General features: G+C 36.6%; 2 protein-coding genes across 3 annotated transcripts; both read right to left on the bottom strand.

Moving 5' to 3' along the window:
* Nucleotides 1–533: 533 nt before the first annotated feature.
* Nucleotides 534–17,825, bottom strand: LOC124961966 (prostaglandin-E(2) 9-reductase-like). 2 transcript variants are annotated; one of them, XM_047521011.1, is made up of 9 exons: nucleotides 17,683–17,825; nucleotides 16,124–16,291; nucleotides 15,154–15,270; nucleotides 14,416–14,493; nucleotides 13,860–13,982; nucleotides 10,181–10,287; nucleotides 9,514–9,679; nucleotides 2,653–2,735; nucleotides 534–789 (listed from the first exon to the last, which is right to left on the bottom strand). In XM_047521011.1, the coding sequence occupies exons 1-9, from the start codon at nucleotides 17,764–17,766 to the stop codon at nucleotides 747–749; spliced, it is 969 nt and encodes a 322-aa protein (XP_047376967.1). In that variant the 5' UTR covers nucleotides 17,767–17,825; the 3' UTR covers nucleotides 534–746. The 2 variants fall into 2 exon arrangements, with proteins under 2 accessions (XP_047376967.1, XP_047376968.1); XM_047521012.1 differs by lacking the exon at nucleotides 2,653–2,735.
* On the bottom strand, nucleotides 10,469–13,850 carry LOC124961965 (ribonuclease P protein subunit p38-like). The gene has a single exon (XM_047521010.1). It carries the CDS (start codon nucleotides 11,527–11,529, stop codon nucleotides 10,558–10,560), a length of 972 nt encoding a protein of 323 aa, XP_047376966.1. The 5' UTR covers nucleotides 11,530–13,850; the 3' UTR covers nucleotides 10,469–10,557.
* Nucleotides 17,826–19,471: the final 1,646 nt, after the last annotated feature.

Raw genomic sequence — 19,471 nt, 5'->3', positions numbered from 1 at the left:
TAGAGGAGGTGGTCATTAGGGTGTTGCATTGGGGTATATATTTTCTGTCTTGAGTGAGTCTCACTCTGTCTTTACTTCCTACTATGATGTTCTGAGCCACTTTCCTCCACCACAGTTTTCCACCATGGAGTTCTGCCTCACCTTTACTCCCATGGAATGGAGTCAACTGTCTATGGACTGAGACCTCTAAAACCATGAACCCCCAAAATACTTTCCTCCTTAAAATTATTCTTGTCAGATCTTTTGGCCACAGCTATGAAATGCTAACTAAAAGAACCACTTAAAACACATTGAATACCAGGTGATTCCGTGACTCCGTTCTTTCTTTCCCACACCTCTATTCAGGCCCCAGTTTTTCATAAAGAATTCCATCATAGGTGTCTTATTATTTCCTCTTCTCTTTCTTTCATCCTGTGTATAAGTTTACATATTCAAATTATGCTGTCATCAATTAAATATGCATTGCTCAGATTCCCCTCTCTCCACATTTCACCCAGATTTGTAGCTGAGTGAGGTTTTCGATAGTGCTCAGAATCTTTGGGAAAACAACTTTATTTTATTGTTTGAAAGGCAACAAAAATTTAGCCCCAATCTTCCTGACATGTGGAAAGAGTTCCAGTGAGTGTGAGTTAACAAACAGCATGGATTAGAATTGATGTGTCCAACCTACCAGCCTCTGAGATGCTGCTCACATCACGGTTCCTTAGCAGGGGTTCAAGGTCAAAGTGATGACAAAGGGCTCCATGTCAACATTCCTCCCAAAATGGATAATTGGGATGTCCATTAAAACTAAAATGAGAAAAAATATGCATAAAATCAGTTCAGTGACTCCATTTCTAGAATGGTAAAGTCATTTCTAAAAGCAGCCATTAGGTCATGTTTGATTATTTTGTTTCCTTAGAGCATGGTTGTAAGCTATGCCTTTCTTAATTTCATGGGCATGACATTATAGTAAATGTTTTCTGGAAATCATAATTCTATTTTCTTTTTTTTTGTACTGTGTATTTATTTACTTATTTTTATTTAGTTTTTAATTTTTTACAGACTGCATTTTGATTCATTGTACACAAATGGGGTACATAATTTCATTTCTATGGTTGTGCACAATGTAGATTCATACCATTCGTGTAATCACACATGTACATAGGGCAATGATGTCTGTCTCATTCCACCATTGAAAGCATAATTCTATTTTCTTACCTGGAATTTAACACAGAAAACACAGAGGGACAAAAATTTAAACATATTTTTTATCCCTGTTCACATCTGTCAGAACAGGAAAGCAGTATCTCATCTTGCCTTATTTCCAGTTCTCAATGAAACTTCTAGCTCTCAATTTTCTCAAAGAAAATTGATTCCTCCTTGTTCTGAATAAGGACAAGTGCAGACATTGGCCAATATTGAGAAAATATTTCAGAGTGTATAAATTACTGCTAGCAACTTCATTTCCACTGACCTAATTCGCTAATTATTTACTCATCGTCCATCTCACCCAACATGTTCTGTTAAATTCAGAAATGGAAATAATTTCATGTATAACATTGCACTCCAAATTGTAAGAGTTTACCATATACTTTGGAGATGTCCAAACTTTACAAAGAAGATAAAATATAAAGCAATAGAAATAATTATTTATTATAACATTTATTTAGTAAAAATTATTCATTGCTTGCCACTCGGACTCCCTCAATCTCTGGTCCTACATAATTTTTCATGTTTCTGTGTACTGATAAAAATATCAGTAATGACATATCTACCAATCTTTTAGTACATATAATTTGCATTATGCTAATCCCTTTCTCACAGTATCCCAGTTGTTTCTAATATGAATTAAATTCTCACAGGAAAGAGGAACATGTCGTCCTGTTTACCTTCTTAATGTTTCTTTCTCAGATTCTGTAGCCTCAGAGCATGAAGGAAGGTAAAGAGCATTTGTTGGTTGTATATTCTCCTTATTCAGGATGTTTTTCCCACATGCTGTCCTTCAGTTTCATGTCTCTCTTCTCTACACTTCTCTACCCTCTGCATTGAGATTTCTGTATTTCAGAAAATCAAAGCCCACTGTTTCTATTAACTCCACTAATGACAGCTATTCTGTAGACAGAAGCAGTTTCTGAATTCTGACCACATGTGCAGTGAAGAGAAAGTGAGTGACTTAAAACTATCAAAGTCATGAAACTCCATCCAATTTTATAGGGAGGAGATGAGAGTTTCTAACTGGGGTCACAGGGTTGAAGGAGATGCCTTCAACCTGAGGAGAAGTTAAGAGATACGGAAGAAGATAATAGAAAACTAGTTTTAAAAACACTTCACAACACAATATTAGTAGTACCCAAAGTGTGTATCCACTACATAGTCATAGGATAGAGAGAACTACCTACAGGTGTACATTCAGCAATGATATTGGTTTATTTGGATCATTCCATGGAATGAGAAGTGCCAAGGTGCCTATGAGGAAGTTCATGCTGACCCTGGTTCCACTCATAGAACAGAGCTCTGATGAGAATCTCAGACAAAGATTCATAAAAGCTCCTGCCTCATCCCTGATTCGAACTGGTCTCTGTCCTCCGCATATTGAGGTAACTTATAACAATGATGTTATATTCATTCTCAGAAATAAATTGAGTCAATATATTTATCAAATTTACTTACAAAAGCATAGGATAGAATCGAACATTCCTATTGAGGTCATCTAAGATTTTCATGTCTTCTGGGGTCAATTGAAATTCAAAAACCTATCACAGAAGAAGATTTCCATTATTGTTATATTGCATATAGTCAGTCTAAGAAATATAAGTGAATTCAATTGAATGGTGCTGAGGCAACACTTAGAACAGGTGAGAAGGTCTGGGGAGGTTGCTCACTGGCCAAGCACTTGCCTGTGATGCACATTGCCCTGGGTTTGACCATGAACACAACTAAATAAATAAGTACAATGAGTGAGAAGTTTCCAAAAGTTATTAAAGATATCAATAAAAACACTTTCACATGGCTAAAGAATACCATGTGAAAAAGAAAAAGAAATTCAAGTCTTTATATAATACATTGAAATCACTTTACAGACAAAAGATCTGAATAGAAGATTAAATTTAATTTTGAGCAATATGATTTAGTAAGATTCATGAATGGATATGGATTTCTATATCCCATTGATAACCAGAATAATTTTTTCCTATATTTGAAGTCTTAAATTGTCCAGAACCATTTATCATCTTCAAATGGTACCAAAACTGATTGAAAAGATTATCATTGTCTAAATTAGGATTAGGTTAAGATTTTTATAAAGGTGATCACTAGCCAGGTGCAGTGGCACACACCTGTAATCCCAGTGACTCAGGAGGCAGGAGGATCACAAGTTCAATATCAGCCTCAGCAACTTAGCAAGGCCCTAAGCAACTAAGTGGAACCTTGCCCCAAATTAATATATAAAAAGGAATGGGGATGTAGCTCAGTGCCTAAGTGCCCCTGGGCTCAATCCTCAATACCAAAAAGAAAAAAATAAAGACAGAAAGAAATCACTAGCATATTGATAATAATCATTGCTAGCACATTGAAACTAATGGATCCATAAATCCATAGGAATACTCCAAAATGGAATGCACAAAATGAAATGTCAAAAATGTAGGTAAGAGATGTTCATTAGATTATTCTTTGAACTTTTCTGTACACTGGGAAATTTTCAAAATTAGAAGGAAAAGTGATTAAAAGAAAATCAAAATTATCAGTTCTTGGTGATTAACTCTAATAAATATATATAATTTATAATGAAAATAATATTAAATGCATTGAAGTATGTTAAAAGACCACCTAAATAATTGGGAATTTTTATCATAATCATGGATTGGAAACATCAATATGGCCAAACAATCAGTTATCTTAGTTTAATTAGCATTTTCAATGCAACATCAAACACTTGAAAACTTACTTTCTGTGGGAATTGATAGGATAATTCTCATTACTTAAAATAATAAATAGTAACAAATTGCCAAATATTCTTAAATAGATAGAGAAGTTTGAAAGTACTTTTATCATTCTTAACAAGATTTATTTTACAACATGACTAAGGAAGTTCAGAAAAGTGAGTAAGTCACCTGAATGACTGGAAAAACCATGGACATTTGACATATGATAAAGTTGGCAATCAAGATCAATGAGTAAATATAAAATTTTAACTACTGCAACCTGGATCTTCAAATATCCATTTAAATATATGCATCTATGTGTGACTCCTTACTTCAAATAGTATTAACAAGAACAATTTCAGTCTAATTAAAGACCAAATCTAGAAGGAAAAAATTACCATACTTGTACAAGTTAATATAGTAGCATATTGTAATGTTTCCAAAATATGAAAAGGCAACATTCATCAATCACAAAGGAAAGGCAAGAAGAACTTTATTTTAGTGAGAGTAGGACTTAGTGCATGAAAATAGACTATAAAGAGAATGCAAACACAGTTAAAGTTCAGGAGATGACACATTAACAATAACATCTGAGTCTAAAAATAATATACAGAATATATAAATAGGGTATATTATGAATATGTATCTCAATACTTCTCATCTTCCTGTATCAACACACTTTCTTATTTAAATCAGGAGCTCATTCCACTAAGAGGTGATGTTTATTTCCCCAACCCTTAAATCTAGTCTTGCCTGTAACTTGAATTTTTCAATGTAATTTGCCAGAAGCTCTGATATACCAGTTGTGAGCATGGAGTGAAAAGACTGTTCCTGTGTCTACTCACTGCTTTGGGGTTAGGCCATGAGATGAAGTAAAGCCTGGGTTAGTTGGCAGGAGAATAAAAAACTATACGGAGGAGAGGTGAAAACTACCAAGCACAACCCAATCAACATGCTGAAGTCAGATGGCATTTAGATGGCAATTCACAAAATTGACCAAACAAAAATTGGTTCTTTGAAAACATAAAATTAATAAATCATTAACCATACTAACAAAGAGAGAGAGAAAATTCAAATTACTAAAATTAACTAGACTCCTAAAGTATAAGAAGTAAAATCAATAATCGATAAGTGGGATGGAATCAAACAAAAGCTTCTTCACAGCAAAGAAAACAATGAAGAATGTGAAGAGAAAGCCTACAGAATGGGAAAAAATCTTTACCACATGCACCTCAGATCGAGCATTAATCTCCAGGATATATAAGGAACTCAAAAAACTTAATACCAAAAAAACAAATAACCCAATCAATAAATGGGCTAAGAAACTGAACAGACACTTCACAGAACATCGTCCTTGAAATATAGCCAGAGCAATTAGACAGACTAAAGAAATTAAAGGGATACGAATAGGAAAAGAGGAACTTAAGCTGTCACTATTTGCTGATGACATGATTCTCTATTTAGAGGATCCAAAAAACTCCTCCAGAAAACTTCTACACCTCATAAATGAATTCAGCAAAATAGCAGGTTATAAAATCAACATGCATAAATCTGAAGCATTTTTATACATAAGCGCTGAAACATCTGAAAGGGAAATGAGGAAAACAACTCCATTTGCAATAGCATCAAAAAAATTAAATATTTGGGAATCAGTCTAACCAAAAAGGTAAAAGATCTCTACAAAACATTGAAGAAGAAATTGAGGAAGATCTTAGAAGATGGAAAATCTACCATGTTCTTGGATAGGCAGAATTAATATTGTCAAAATGGTCATACTACCAAAGGCACCATACAGATTTAACACAAGTCCAACTAAAATCCCTATGACATTTCTTATAGAAACAGAAAAAGCAATCATGAAATTCATCTGGAAGAACATAAGACCCAGAATTAGCCAAAGCAATCCTGGTCAGGAAGACTGATGCAGAAGGTATCACAATACCAGACTTTAAACTCTACTACAGAGCAATAGTAACAAAAACAGCATGGTATTGGCACCAAAATAGACAGGCAGACCAATGGTACAGGATAGAAGACACAGAGACGTATCCACATAAGTACAGTAACCTCATACTAGACAAAGGTGCCAAAAACTTACAAGGGAGAAAAGATAGCCTGTTCAACAAAATGGTGCTGGGAAAACTGGAAATCCATATGCAGTAAAATGAAATTAAACCCCAATCTCTCACCCTATACAAAACTGAACTCAAAATGGATCAAGGATCTAGGAATTAGACCAGAGACCCTGCACCAAATATAATAAAAAGTAGGCCCGAATCTCCATCACGTTGGCTTAGGACAAGACTTCCTTAACAAGACCCCCATAGCACAAGAAATAAAAGCAAGAATCAATAAATGGGATGGATTCAAACTAAAAAGTTTTTTCTCAGCACAAGAAACAATCAATAAGATGAAAAGAGAGCCTACAGAGTGGGAGAAAATCTTTTCCACACACACTTCAGACAGAGCACTCTTCTCCACAGTTTATAAAGAACTTAAAAACTTCACACCCAAAATACAAAGAACCCAATCAATAAATGGGCTAAGGAAATGGGCAGACACTTCACAGAAGAAGATATACAGGTGATCAACAAATACATGAAAAAGTGCTCATCATCCCTAGTAATTAGAGAAATGCAAATTAAAACCACCCTAAGATTTCATCTAACTCCAATTAGAATGGCTATTATCAAGAACACAAACAATAAGAAGTGTTGGCGTGGATGTGGGGGAAAAGGCACACTCATACATTGCTGGTAGAGTTGCAAATTGGTGCAGCCACTCTGGAAAGCAGTATGGAGATTCCTCAGAAAGCTAGGAATGGACCCACCATTTGACCCAGCTATCTCACTCCTCAGTTTATATGCAAAGGACTTAAAATCAGTGTACTACAGGAATGCAACCACAACAATGTTCATAGCAGCTCAATTCACAATAGCTAGATTGTGGAAACAACCTAGATGCCCTTCAATTGATGAATGGATAAAGAAACTGTGGTATATATACACAATGGAATATTACTCAGCCATAAAGAATAATAAAATTATGGCATTTGCTGGTAAATGGATGAAGTTGGAAAATATCATGCTAAGTGAAATAGGCCAAGTCCCCAAAACCAAAGGCTGAATGTTTTCTCTGATAAGTGCATGGCAATATATAACAATAGGGGGTGGGCAGGGGGAAGAGAAGAATGAAGGAACTTTGGATGGTGTAGAGGAAAAAGGGGTGGGAGGGGGTGGGGATGGAAAAACAGTATAATGAAACAGTATTACCCTGTATATATGTATGATTACATGAATGGTGTGAATATACACTGTGTACAACCATAGAAATGAAAAGTTATACCCCATTTGTGTATAATGAATCAAAATGTGCCTGTAAAAATAAAAAATATTTTAATAAAAAAAGAAATACAATCAATCAACATATATTAGAAAAAAATGTTCAACTTCTCTAGCAATTAGAGAAATGTAAATCAAAACTACTCTACAATTTCATCTCACTCCTGTCAGAATGGCAATTATCAAGAACACAAGTAACAATAAATGTTGGTGAGGATGTGGGGGAAAGGGTTTGCTCATGCATGGCTGGTGGGACTGCAAATTGGTGCAACCACAATGGAAAGCAGTATGGAGATTTCTCAGGAAACTTGGAATGAAACCACCAATTGACCCACTTATCCCACTCCCCATTTTATACCCCAAGGACTTAAAGTCTTACAAGAATGATACAATCATATCAATGTTTATAGCAGCTCAGTTCACAATAGCTAGATTGTGGAACCAACCTAGATGCCCTTCAACAGATGAATGGATAGAGGAAATGTGATATATATACACACACACACACACATATACATATACACACATATACATACACACACACACACACAATGGAATATTACTCAACCATAAAGAAGAATGACACTATGGCATTTGCAGGTGTATGAATGGAGCACAGACTATCATGCTAAGCCAAATAAGTCAATCCCAAAGAACCAAAGGCCAAATACTTTCTTTGATATGCAGATGCTAATTCACAATACAGGGGACCAGGGAAGAATAGAGGTACTTTGGATTAGACAAAGAGGAGTGAAAGGGAGGAGAGAGAGTATGTGGGTAAGAAGACTAGTAGAATGAATCAGACATTATTACCCTATGTGCATGTATGATTACAAGACTGGTGTAACTCTACATTATGTACAAACATAAGAATGAGAAATCATGCTCTATTTATGGGTGATGTGTCAAAATGCATTCCACTGCTATGTATAACTAATTAGAACAAATAAAAAAATATTGCATTTGCTGGTGAATGGATGGAAATGGAGAATACCATGCTAAGTGAACTTATCCAAACTCAGAAACTCAAAGGTTGAATGTTTTATATGTGGAAGCTAGAGTAAAATAAAGTAAAGGGGGCGGGAAGGATGAGATTACATAAAGAACCAGTCAAATACAAATTAATAGATGAGCAAAAAGGAAATTTAGTAGAATGAAGGAAGTGGGGAATAGGAAGGAAATGGGGGGTCAAGAACTGAAATAGATTTCTATGCATGTATGAATATTCTGGGATGAACCCAACTACTATTTATCACCATATGACTCCAATAAAAATAAATTCTTTGTGAAAAAAAGTAAGGATATTTAGTAATCTTGATTCATGATAAATTCATAGTCTTTCAGAGATGAAATTTCTGCATTATATGGTGATATTTGGGAGGATTTCTTTATTTCTACTACATCAGCTAATGATGTTTAATAAATTTTAAGCAAAAGTTAAAGGTAATTCCACATTATCTACATTTATCAATCTCATAGTACCATTCTCATAGGAGAGAAAGCACTGAATACCTGACTGAGTCAGACATATTTAATTTAGTATAACATTCTCCATCTCCAGTCGTTTACACAAAAATGGCATAATTCCAAGGTTAAAAAAACTGAACTAGAGGAGCTTCCCTGTCCTGCAAATGCATGAGAGAGGTAACTGCAAATATATAAGAGAGTCCAGTTCGAAGCAGAAGAAATATCCAGGGGAGCCAAGGGTAACTGTTTCCTGTGAGCTAAATGAATATTTTTTAACTTCCATGTTTCAGGAGATAGCTATACAGGTATAGTTAGTAGTATAATAGTGATCTCTTGAAAATAAAAAGACAATCTATTTCAATGGGTAAAGGCAAATAAATGGGCACTTGATGAAAGAGAAAATTAAAAGTGAATAAATGTAAATGTGAATAAATATATGAATATTAAACCCAGGAGCAATCAAAGAAATGCAAATGAAATCATAAGAATTAGATTGAAGATCACCTAATTCGAAACCCTCATTTCAAAAACAAAAAAGATGTGATTTGCACAGGACTACACAGAACATGGCTGACTTAACACTGAAACCCCAGCCTCTGTTTTCTGTCCAATCCTAATGCTCCCCAGTCATGCTGTCTTCCTGTTGCCATGGTAGGACGAAGAAAATGGTAGAAATGCCCATGTATCACACATGCATCAACAAAAACAGAGAAGCCAACTCAGCACACATATGTTGAGAGCTTAGAAAGCACACATGTGAAGGATACTGCACAGGAGCCCCGATGCCCGGAATCCCTCAATACCTGCATGTTCTCTTTGATCCGCTTCTCATTGAAACTCCTGACCAGGACCACAAGCCCACGCTGCAGCTGGTAGCGGAGGGCGATCAGGGCTGGGGATCGATGGTGCTTTTTTGCCAAGGCACCAAGAACTGGATCATCCAAGAGAACCGGAGTGCTCTGGTCAACCCTGGAAGAAAAGGCAGATATCGGAGTCCTGAGACTGAGTATTCGCTTTGTTAGAAGGCTTCCAAAACAGACCAAGTTCTGTTTCGATCACTCTAGACCAAGGAGCCTCAAATGGGGTCCCTGGACTGGCAGCATCAGTCTCATATGTGATCTTCTCTTAAGTGCAAGTTCTCCCCTCCCCAAGAGCCAGTCCGTAGGTGACTCGACAGAACAGGCTGCACATAGTGGCGTGTGCCTCTAATCCCAGCAACTTGGAAGGCTGCGGGAGGAGCGTTGCGAAGTTCAAGGTCAGCCTCAGCTATTTAACAAGACCCTATCTCAAAAACAAAATTCTTAAAAGGGGTTTGGAGTGTAGATCAGAGGTAGAGAGCCCTTGAGTTCAATCCTCAGTACATGGAGGGGGAGAGAAAGAAAGGGAGGAAGGAAGAAAGAAAACGATATTATAGGACTAAAAGTACTTCGTCAACGATGGTGTTTTAGGTGAGCTTCTTGTCCTTATTACCATTTGCTTCGGCAACTTCCCAGAGCACCATAGGCAACCAGAACAATGTCTTTTGACGTGCAGAAGTCCAGCAGTTTCCTCTGGTTGAGATAAGGATGACATTCTACCTGCCATGGACATGATAGAAGGTATCAGATTCTACTAAATGCTGATGCTAATATGAAAACAAAATGTCAAAGTAAAAGAAACTGAATTTTAAAAAACTATAATATGAAATTTGAAGTGAAAAAAAATAACATTAAGTAGCAATATTCTTTTTCAATATTGATTCAGTATTTCTTTTTCTTTTTTTTTTTTTTACATAAATATTTTTCACCTTATTTGTTTCAAGGCTTCATTACAAGGTGTCCTTTTATAAATTGCATGAAATGAAAAGTTTATACAGGATTACTTTGAAGTAGTTTTTTTTTTTTTTTTTTTTTTTTACTTTTGGGTGGTTTCCTTATCTTATTAGGGTTAGGAATCAGTTTCTTTATTTTAAGAGGCTGTAAAGATAGAGAGACTTGCTGACCAAGTTTTCTCTTGTGCTTTGAGAGGTCTTCAAATGAAGTTTCCAAAGTCTCTTTGTCTTGGCTTCCCAAAGATTCAGGCTCTAAATTGTCTCCAGAATCTTCACTTCTGTCTTGAAGCCATGGTAGAGTTAAACTGGGAACTCTGGGAATGATAGCTTTTACTTCATCCACGAAGTCAGTGGTGTGCTTTTTGAATCCCAGCGCTAGCACCCATTTTAAGCCAGTGACAGGGGCGAGTGTCTCACTGAGGCGGGGAACCTGACAGGCAGGAACAATTCTGCTTACACTTACCTGAATCAAGTGTGAGGTGATGGTGGCAGGCTTGGCTGACTTACACACTAAAACTAAGAGCAGTTCACTCCTTTCCAGGGCTCTGGTGACTTCATTAACACCGACGGCAAGCTGCTTCCTGACCTGCACAGGTGTCCACCCTGAAACTTGCTGGTTAGCTTCTGGCCTTTTGTCTTTCAGATCATCACTTGTATCAATGTCTAGGCTGCATCTCTCTACCCTGTGCTTCTTTATAAAAGGTGGTTTTTTTTTTTTTTCTTTTTTTTTCTTATCCTCAATTTTCCGAAGTCCAATAGATTTAAACTTCTCCTCAAGTGTCTGTAATCTGAAGTGTATATCCTCCCTCTCCAGGGAGCTCCAACAGAGAGCACAGGGATCGTTCAACGTTGTCTTTACAACCAGAGATCTCGTCTTGCGAATGGATCCCCTTGCCCAAGCTTGAGGGCTGCAGGTATTTTGAAAATCACTTAATTGCTCTGCAGTCAAGGGACAGCATAATAGGCAGTAACTTCTCTGATCTGCAGAATCTCCTTGTGGCGTCTGCATAGCCCTCTGCCTCCCAATCGTGACTCCAGTCACTAGCTACAGTGCATGTGCTCCTGCCTTGATTCAGTATTTCTATACCCTGAAAAGTTTTTTTTAAGGCATTTCTGAGAAGAAACAACTGTATGGACAAGATCTTGGATGCTAAATACCCTTTTCCACTATAAAGAGACACAAAATTCCAGATCTGGAATGGGGGAAGAATTCTTGCAGCCTTAGACATTGACTCATGCCAATAACAAAAATTTGGGCAAAGACTCATGAGGGTAAGTCTGAAAGACCTAGGGGTCTCACTAGTGATAGCTGCATAGATTTCTGCTTCAAAAGCAAAAATGAGCAAAAGCAAATCATTTCTAACACATATTGTAAATAAAGATGCTCCAGTCCATTGTAATAGATGCACAGAGAGAGAGAGAGAGAACAAAAATATTTTCCCCCACTGATGCTGATTATTACAGTAACTCTACAGAATTTTGATAATTAAAGGCAAGCAATTATGGCTTCCACTATTTTAAAGGGGGAAAAATACAGTTTTTCTCGATTTGAAATGTTGAAATTTTGTACAAGAAAGTGTTAGGTAAGAAAAGTAAAAAGAATAGTTAAAACTGAAAAATCTTCACAAACCCCAATAAAACAAATGAATTCAGGCAAAAGTGATCAATCAATATTCAACTAGTGTCTCATATTTGTCATGGAATATGATTTCCTCTGCTGACAATCATCACTTGATAGGTCACTACTAATTCAAGGGGGAAAGGAAATCTGAAATCCAGAAAAGGAAATCTGGCTACCACTAGCCAAACCAAGAGATCCAACTTAGTATCACTCACAGCAGGACAGTGTGTCATTACGGGCTTCCTGCTGGGCTGCAGTTTGATAGACATAACATGATGCTGACATGTTCTTGCCAAAAAAATGGTTAACATTGGTGTAATAAAGCATTTAAAACTTTTATAAAGTTTTATAAAGCTTGGAATAGAGAAACAAACTATTTATCATTATAGGAACACAATCTGATGTTTAGATATCCAGCCCAGATATCCTGGGGGAAAAAGAAATGATGGCAATCCCAGGTTAAAAGAGCATGAAGAACAGGACACAGAGTATGTGTGAACTGCAGTTGTACTGTGGTTAAAAAAGTGGGGAATGTGAAGGTGACCTGGATATTAAATGGTATCAGGGAATAATTGATAACTTCCATAGATCTGATAACACAACTGTAATTACAGCAGAGAGATCTTTACTCCCAGCAGATGTTTTTCAAGGTCTGTAGGAGTGAACACTTGTACCCAGGACTTACAAAGATGTTCAGTGAGATATTACACGTGTGTATGCAGCTATAACCTCATCACCTACCCACATGTGGCAGCATGGCAGATGTCGACAATTTTGGATCTACTTGGGGAAATACAGATGTTCTGTATCATTCTTTCAAAGGTTCTAAAGACTTGAAAGTGGGCATTGTAAAAAATGGTGGTGAGATTAGTATTAAAATCATACTTATTTTTAGTCTTTATATTTGGAGATCACAGCCTCCATCATCACATATCAAACTCATGAAATTTTAAGCTATTTATTTTTCAATCAAGGACCCACACTCCATGACTGGAATTTGCCTAAGGCAATAACTTAGAGCATAGAGCCAGGCACAGAATAGATGGGCTTAACCAGCTAATTTGATGTCGGAAAGAAAGGAGAAATCAGACTAAACTGTGGTCCGGCACGGGGTCAGGTCTGCATTCTGCTCAAAATCCCTTAGTGTTGATTCCGTCCGTTATTAGTATTCCCACAAGCAGATGACTCCTCCTTCTAATCCAGATGATGTGCAGCCTGCACTTCGTTCTTCCTGTAACTATGCCTCTGGTGGACTACCTGAAACCAGAGATGCTCACCAAAAGACCTAGGCATCTGAACCCCTTGGGAACCTTTACCACTGCTCTGTTTTTATTTTCACAGTGTCCTTGGTTACTGCCCCACTCCATATTTTCATGCCATTTCTTTCTATAGACAGTGCTTTCCACAGCACTTTCTCCTACACAACCATTGGTCATCCTTCATAGCTCAAGCTAAGCCCACCACCCCAAGTCTGAATAACAGCTACTACCCTTCACCTCTCTAAATTCTTAAACACAACTTCTCTCAAGACGTTTCCAGTGTTTCACTAAGGTATTGTCAAGAGAGTCATCACTGAGCATCCTCTATGTCCTTGCCGACAGAGGCTCTGACCTCAGAATCTTCTGGTCCACAAAGGTAAAATGAACAGGACAGGATGACCAATGGAAGCCTGGCAGTAGCACAGAAGAACAGAAGGAGAGAAGCCTGAGGGTGCTCACCTGGTTGCACACAGGCTTGTATTTGAGCCCTGGTTTGTTCAAGATCATCTCCAGATGCTGGCAGTTAAAGTTGGACACCCCAATGGACTTTGTCAATCCTGCATCCTTACACTTCTCCATGGCCTGGGGAGGGAGGGGTTGTGAAGAATAACTCAGGCAGTTGTCAACATACGTGCCAGAAAAAAATTGTTGAAAGGAAAACTGCGAAGAAATGCCAGTGAAGCCACTGGTATTGATTGTCTAGATGAGGAAACTTTGTCAAGAAAATGGGAGAAAAAGATCATGACAGCAAGAGAATTCCTGTGTCCTTCTTAGGAACTGAGAGGGATTACTGAATATGAAAGGAAAGAGATGCTTATCCCCACAATTTTTTCCCAGTGCTCCCTGGTACCCTCCTGTCATGCTTTCCTCCCCACCACTGCATCAGAACAGCCCTCGTGACGTCTTTAGACTTCACCAAAGGCCTGCAGTGGATGTCCCATTCTCAAGGTGCAGGTCAGACCTGACTCTCCCTCTCCAAATTTGCTCCTCAGCATTCTCTCCTCCAAGCACTCACCTCCCATGTGTCACAGAGATCCACTGTTTCAAATAGTAGTTTTCCTTGTCCATCTCTTGGAATCAACTCTGTCCCAGGCTGGAATTGAAGCCATCATTTTAGAGATTTCACCAAATTTGTATTGCAACAATTAGCCATGCTGCCAGGTACTTCTGGGACTAGAACATTAAGTTTTCATGAAGTAGGTGGGGCTATATTCTAGATTCTGGCATTTGTGAAATAGTTTGCATTTGAAGTGGTAAGGAATGTCCTTTGGAGACGGGTTTCCCCTTAATCCTTTACATCTTTCATATGTATAATTATAAAATACTCCCAGGTCCTTGTGGGAGTTTCATAGAACTTCTGTTAATTTTTGCAGCCCCTATACTTTCCTTTGGGAAATGCTTCTCTCTCATTGTGAAAGGCAGTAATTACATAGCTTTATTATCCAGTGATAATGTCTTGTGTTCATGACCCAGGTGAAAGGATCAGAGATCCTTATGCCCCTGCATGTATGACAGTCCGAAAGCATGCATTTGAACAAAACAGGGTCAGTCACTCACTGTTTTATTTTTTTTACAAGATTAACATGGGTGTCAGAAAGCCAAAGTAACTCTTGGGTATTACTGTTAACAAGTCTTGAATTGCCCCAAAGCAATATTTTTTACCAATGAAAAATGAGAATAAATGAACCAAACCTGTTGGAATGCAGGGATAAGGGAAAGTGGAAAGGAAACAAGTTGTACCCAAATCCCTTACCTGCAAAGGCAGAGGGAAATGAATGAGAAAGAGGTCAACATAGTCCAGCTGAAGTTTTTTCAGTGATTTTTCCAAGGATGATTGAACCAAATCTGGTTTATGAAAAGTGGACCAAAGCTACAGAGGTTAAAGAATGAAATTTGGAATTAATACTATAGTCAGTTTCATTGTTTTGTTTAACTAATGTAGAGACATTTTTTCTACTGGTTGGAAACTGATGACTGTGAGGAAAACATAACTCTCTTCTTTCCTTTTTTCCTCTCATCTGTCTTGCATATAAAAATCTTACTATCTGGTTATTGTCCATATATCTACTGATGGAATGAAATAATCCAAGAGATAAAGTTCTTTCTCAAATAACAATGTCCATTATCTGAATTATGTTCAATTGAGTTTTACAAAATAGTAAACAAACTTGATCTAAATATCTTAACCATTCCACCAAAAGGGGAAGAATTAGTATCACTTTTATTTACATAATTGAAAGAGGAAACTGTTTAGAACAGGTTAATATGTGCTGGACATAGTAGAACACATTATAGATATGTCTTAGATATGTATTTTTAATAACTAAACAATCTCTCTTATACTGCTGTCACTGATTAATGAAGTAAAAAATTGAGATTCAGAATAACAGATTTTAGAAAGTTACCCAGATGATAAGAAAAACCATTATCTGGTCATAATTTGGTCTGATTATGTAGCCCATGATGAATCACACTGCTTTGATCTGATACTCATAAAAGTAAAAGAACTTCACATTAAAGTCATAAATTTGGACCCCCCAGTCATGATGACAAAGACATCATCATTATCTGTTTTCTATCCTAGTTTTAATGCATGAACATATAAATACAAGTTTACTAATAAGAAATAATTTACCAAAAACATACTGATCCAATCACATATTGTCATCTTCACACAATTGCATTAAATAAATATGCACATAAATACACCACATACATAATACCTTTGAAGTATAGAATATGTCTTCTCTCTTCACAGTGCCATCTGCAATCTTGCTTCTAATGGCCAGTCCTACCTCCTCTTCTACTTCATAAACATAAGCAGAATCAATATGGCGGAACCCAGTTTCTATTGCTATTTTGGTGACCTTGAATACCTCACTCTTTGGAACCTGGAAGAGCAATTAAAAGAAGTATTTGGAGATCCTTGTAATGAAAGGAATTCCAAATAGAAAGAGTGGAATTCATGTGAATCAATTTCTCCTTATATTTTGGGGTAGTCATGTATATGTGGTTAAAAATTTTTTTCAATTTACCTGGATCTTTTCCAATTACTAAGAAAATTTGGGCAGCCCAAGAACATTTTCAGTCCTGAGAAATCACTGGTGCATCATTGGCATTGGAGCTTCCAAAGAATATGTCCAGGCTCAGTGATTTGTTGGAAGAATTCACATTGAGCATATTTTTAGTCAAGGCTACTATTTATATAGTGAAGTTACAAAATAAATTGTTTCAGAAAACACGGTCATGAGATGGAATATAGAAGAAACTTGGTACAAAATTCAATGAATTCTCTCCCAGTGAATTAACATCCAACTCAATAAATTGCCATGGACTTCAATTTTGAGAAAGAAATATCATTTTCAAGGAAAGCTGTTCAGAGACTAAATTCTTCATTTTTCTTTAAGAACTGACTTCACAGAGACTTTCTGTTAGCACACACAGAACTCCAGTTCCCCAAGATAAACAGATACATAAATCCTGATATTTGTATATATAGTTAAGATAGAATCATCTTCATCATCAGTTAGGAAATGGTGAGAAACCCAAGTTTCCAGTTGCTAGACTAGTACCAATTTGAAAATAAGCACTTCCGTTTATAACGGTCTCTTATGTTGCCTCTTTTCTAAATAGGCAATCTCAATAAAGTACAGGTCTAAATTCTAAGAATAAAGATTTGTACTCTAGGGATACTGACATAATGCATTTTATTGTGTCCCACTTAAATTGCACATCCCAGACCAGATTTTTTTTTTTTCAGTATGTCTCCCTCTCCTTGGACATCCCTATTCCCTGAGACACAAAAAACTGAAATTAGTACAACTGACTGCCCTACAATGACCACTAAATATTGAACTGAAAGGAAAAGTTGCATGCCTCTCACTTAATATCAGCAGCTAGAAATGTTGAAGTATAGTGAGGAAGATATGTGGAAAGCCAAGATAGGTCAGAAGCTTTTGTTCCAATTAGCCAAGTCATTAATGCAAAGGAAAAATTCTTGAAAGTCCTGCTCCAGTAAAAAGATATGATAAGATAGTAAAACAGCCATATTGCTGATATTGCAAAGCCCGGAATAATCAATAGGTGTCCCACAGGATCATGCCAAGGTATAAAGTATGACAACCTTCTCTCTGGAGTATAGATTAGCTTTAGCCTGGAGAATGATGACCAAGTAACTTCCTCCTAAGTCACACAGGAATATAAACTTGAAAATTCAAGCCAACTTGCACTCATCTTAAAACTTTTTTTTTATAAACTCTGAAGCCCAAGACACTACTGTTACCTTTTCAGATACATTGGTGCCAAATCCTAGTACAGGAATGAAATGGCCATCATTTAGTGCCACACGCTGATGTTTGTGATCCATAGCCTGTCACTCCACTGGCAAAGCACACTCTGTTCTGTCTTCTGCTGTCACGGGTGATATGAACAACAAACAGGCAATACCATACCTTCCTGTCCAAAGGTTAAGGATAACATGACATGTAGGCGGAGCAAGTTTAAAGCAGTATTCCACAGAAAGAAAACAGAATTAGAGACAATTTACTTTTTATAAAAGTGAATTCTTAAGTAAATTATTAAATAGTGATAATAAAATCATAACATTCTTGCTAAAGAAAATTTTGCCTTTGGAGTTCACATGTTATTGCAAATTATTATATTTGGTGACAATTATTAACCACGTGTTAAAGAAGCAAAAAGTACTAGCTACCAATTTCTTTTTTGTCTTTGATATGGTGAAGTTACCTTTTTATCATGTATCATTTCAAACAATTAACTGTCTATTATGGTTTGGATATGAATTGTCCCCCCAAAAAGCTCATGTGTTCATTAATGTAGGCATGTTCAGAGGTGAAATGATTCAATTATAAGAACTGTAACTTAATCAGTGGGTTAATCCGTTTGATGAAGCAATCATTTGAATGAATTACTGGTTGGTAACTGTAGGCAGATGGGGTGTGTCTAGAGGAAGAAGGTTACTAAGGGCATGCCCTTGGGGATTATATTTTGTCCCTGGCTCATCTCTCTCTCTCCCCCTTTCCTCCTCCCTCCTTCCCTATTTCCCTTTCTCCTTTCTGGCTATCATAAATAAAACACTTTCCTCCATCACATCTTTCCACCATGATGTTCTGCTTCACCTCAAGCCCAGAACAATGAAATCAGTTGACCACGAACTAAACCTCTGAAACTGTAAGCAAAAATAAAATTTCCTGCTATAAGTGGTTCTTGTCAGGTATTTTTGTCACAGGGAAAAAAAGTTGACTGAATGTTACCCTTTTGTTAATACTCCTATGCACACAGAGACTCAAATATATACTCAACTTACATAAAAGACAAATGGGTATATTTTTAAAAAGTGACCCTTGAACAAATAAAAAAAAAATCAAGAGTTGAAATTGAAAGAAAATTTGCCTTTTGCCTTTCACCTTTGCCACCAGCAAATTTGTTTTGTTTCTTTATTCTTTACTTTATAATATGAATTTCCAATGCTAACACAGATACTATTCTCAGAGAACATTGCAAAAAAAACTTTCTACCATGATACTTACTGTAGTATTAATTATTCAGTATTTAGACAATTTGCAATATTTTTAGTGTTTTTATCTGTCAAACAGTTTCTAAAAAAATTTTATAAACTATGGCTTATTAAAAAAAGAAGTACACTAAAGCCTGTAATAACAGCTTTTTAGGAGACTGAGGCAAGAGGATCACAAAATTCAAAGGTAGCCTTGATAACTTAGACCCTGTCAAAAAAGTGCAAAAAAGTGGGGTAGGGGCTGGGAGTGTAGCTTGGTGGTAGAGGGTCCCTGAACTCAATCCCCAATATGAAAAAAAGAAAATACACAAAAAATGTTAAAGATATTTCATATAATTTATGATGTTTCTCAACAAGATTCACTTAAGAAACTAGAAACAACCTTAATTACAATGTTTGAAAATACTTATTTCAACTATAATGCATTAATATGAGGAAATCTTATGATTCTATTGAAAATCTACCACAAAAAAAAAAAAAAAATGATATCGGCCTTTCTGATCAGAACAAGCTCCAAGTCCCGGAGCCAGTGCGG

The sequence above is a fragment of the Sciurus carolinensis genome, chromosome 12, assembly GCF_902686445.1.
Source record: "Sciurus carolinensis chromosome 12, mSciCar1.2, whole genome shotgun sequence".
Lineage (NCBI taxonomy): Eukaryota > Metazoa > Chordata > Mammalia > Rodentia > Sciuridae > Sciurus > Sciurus carolinensis.
This window is presented reverse-complemented; position numbering and strand designations above follow the sequence as displayed.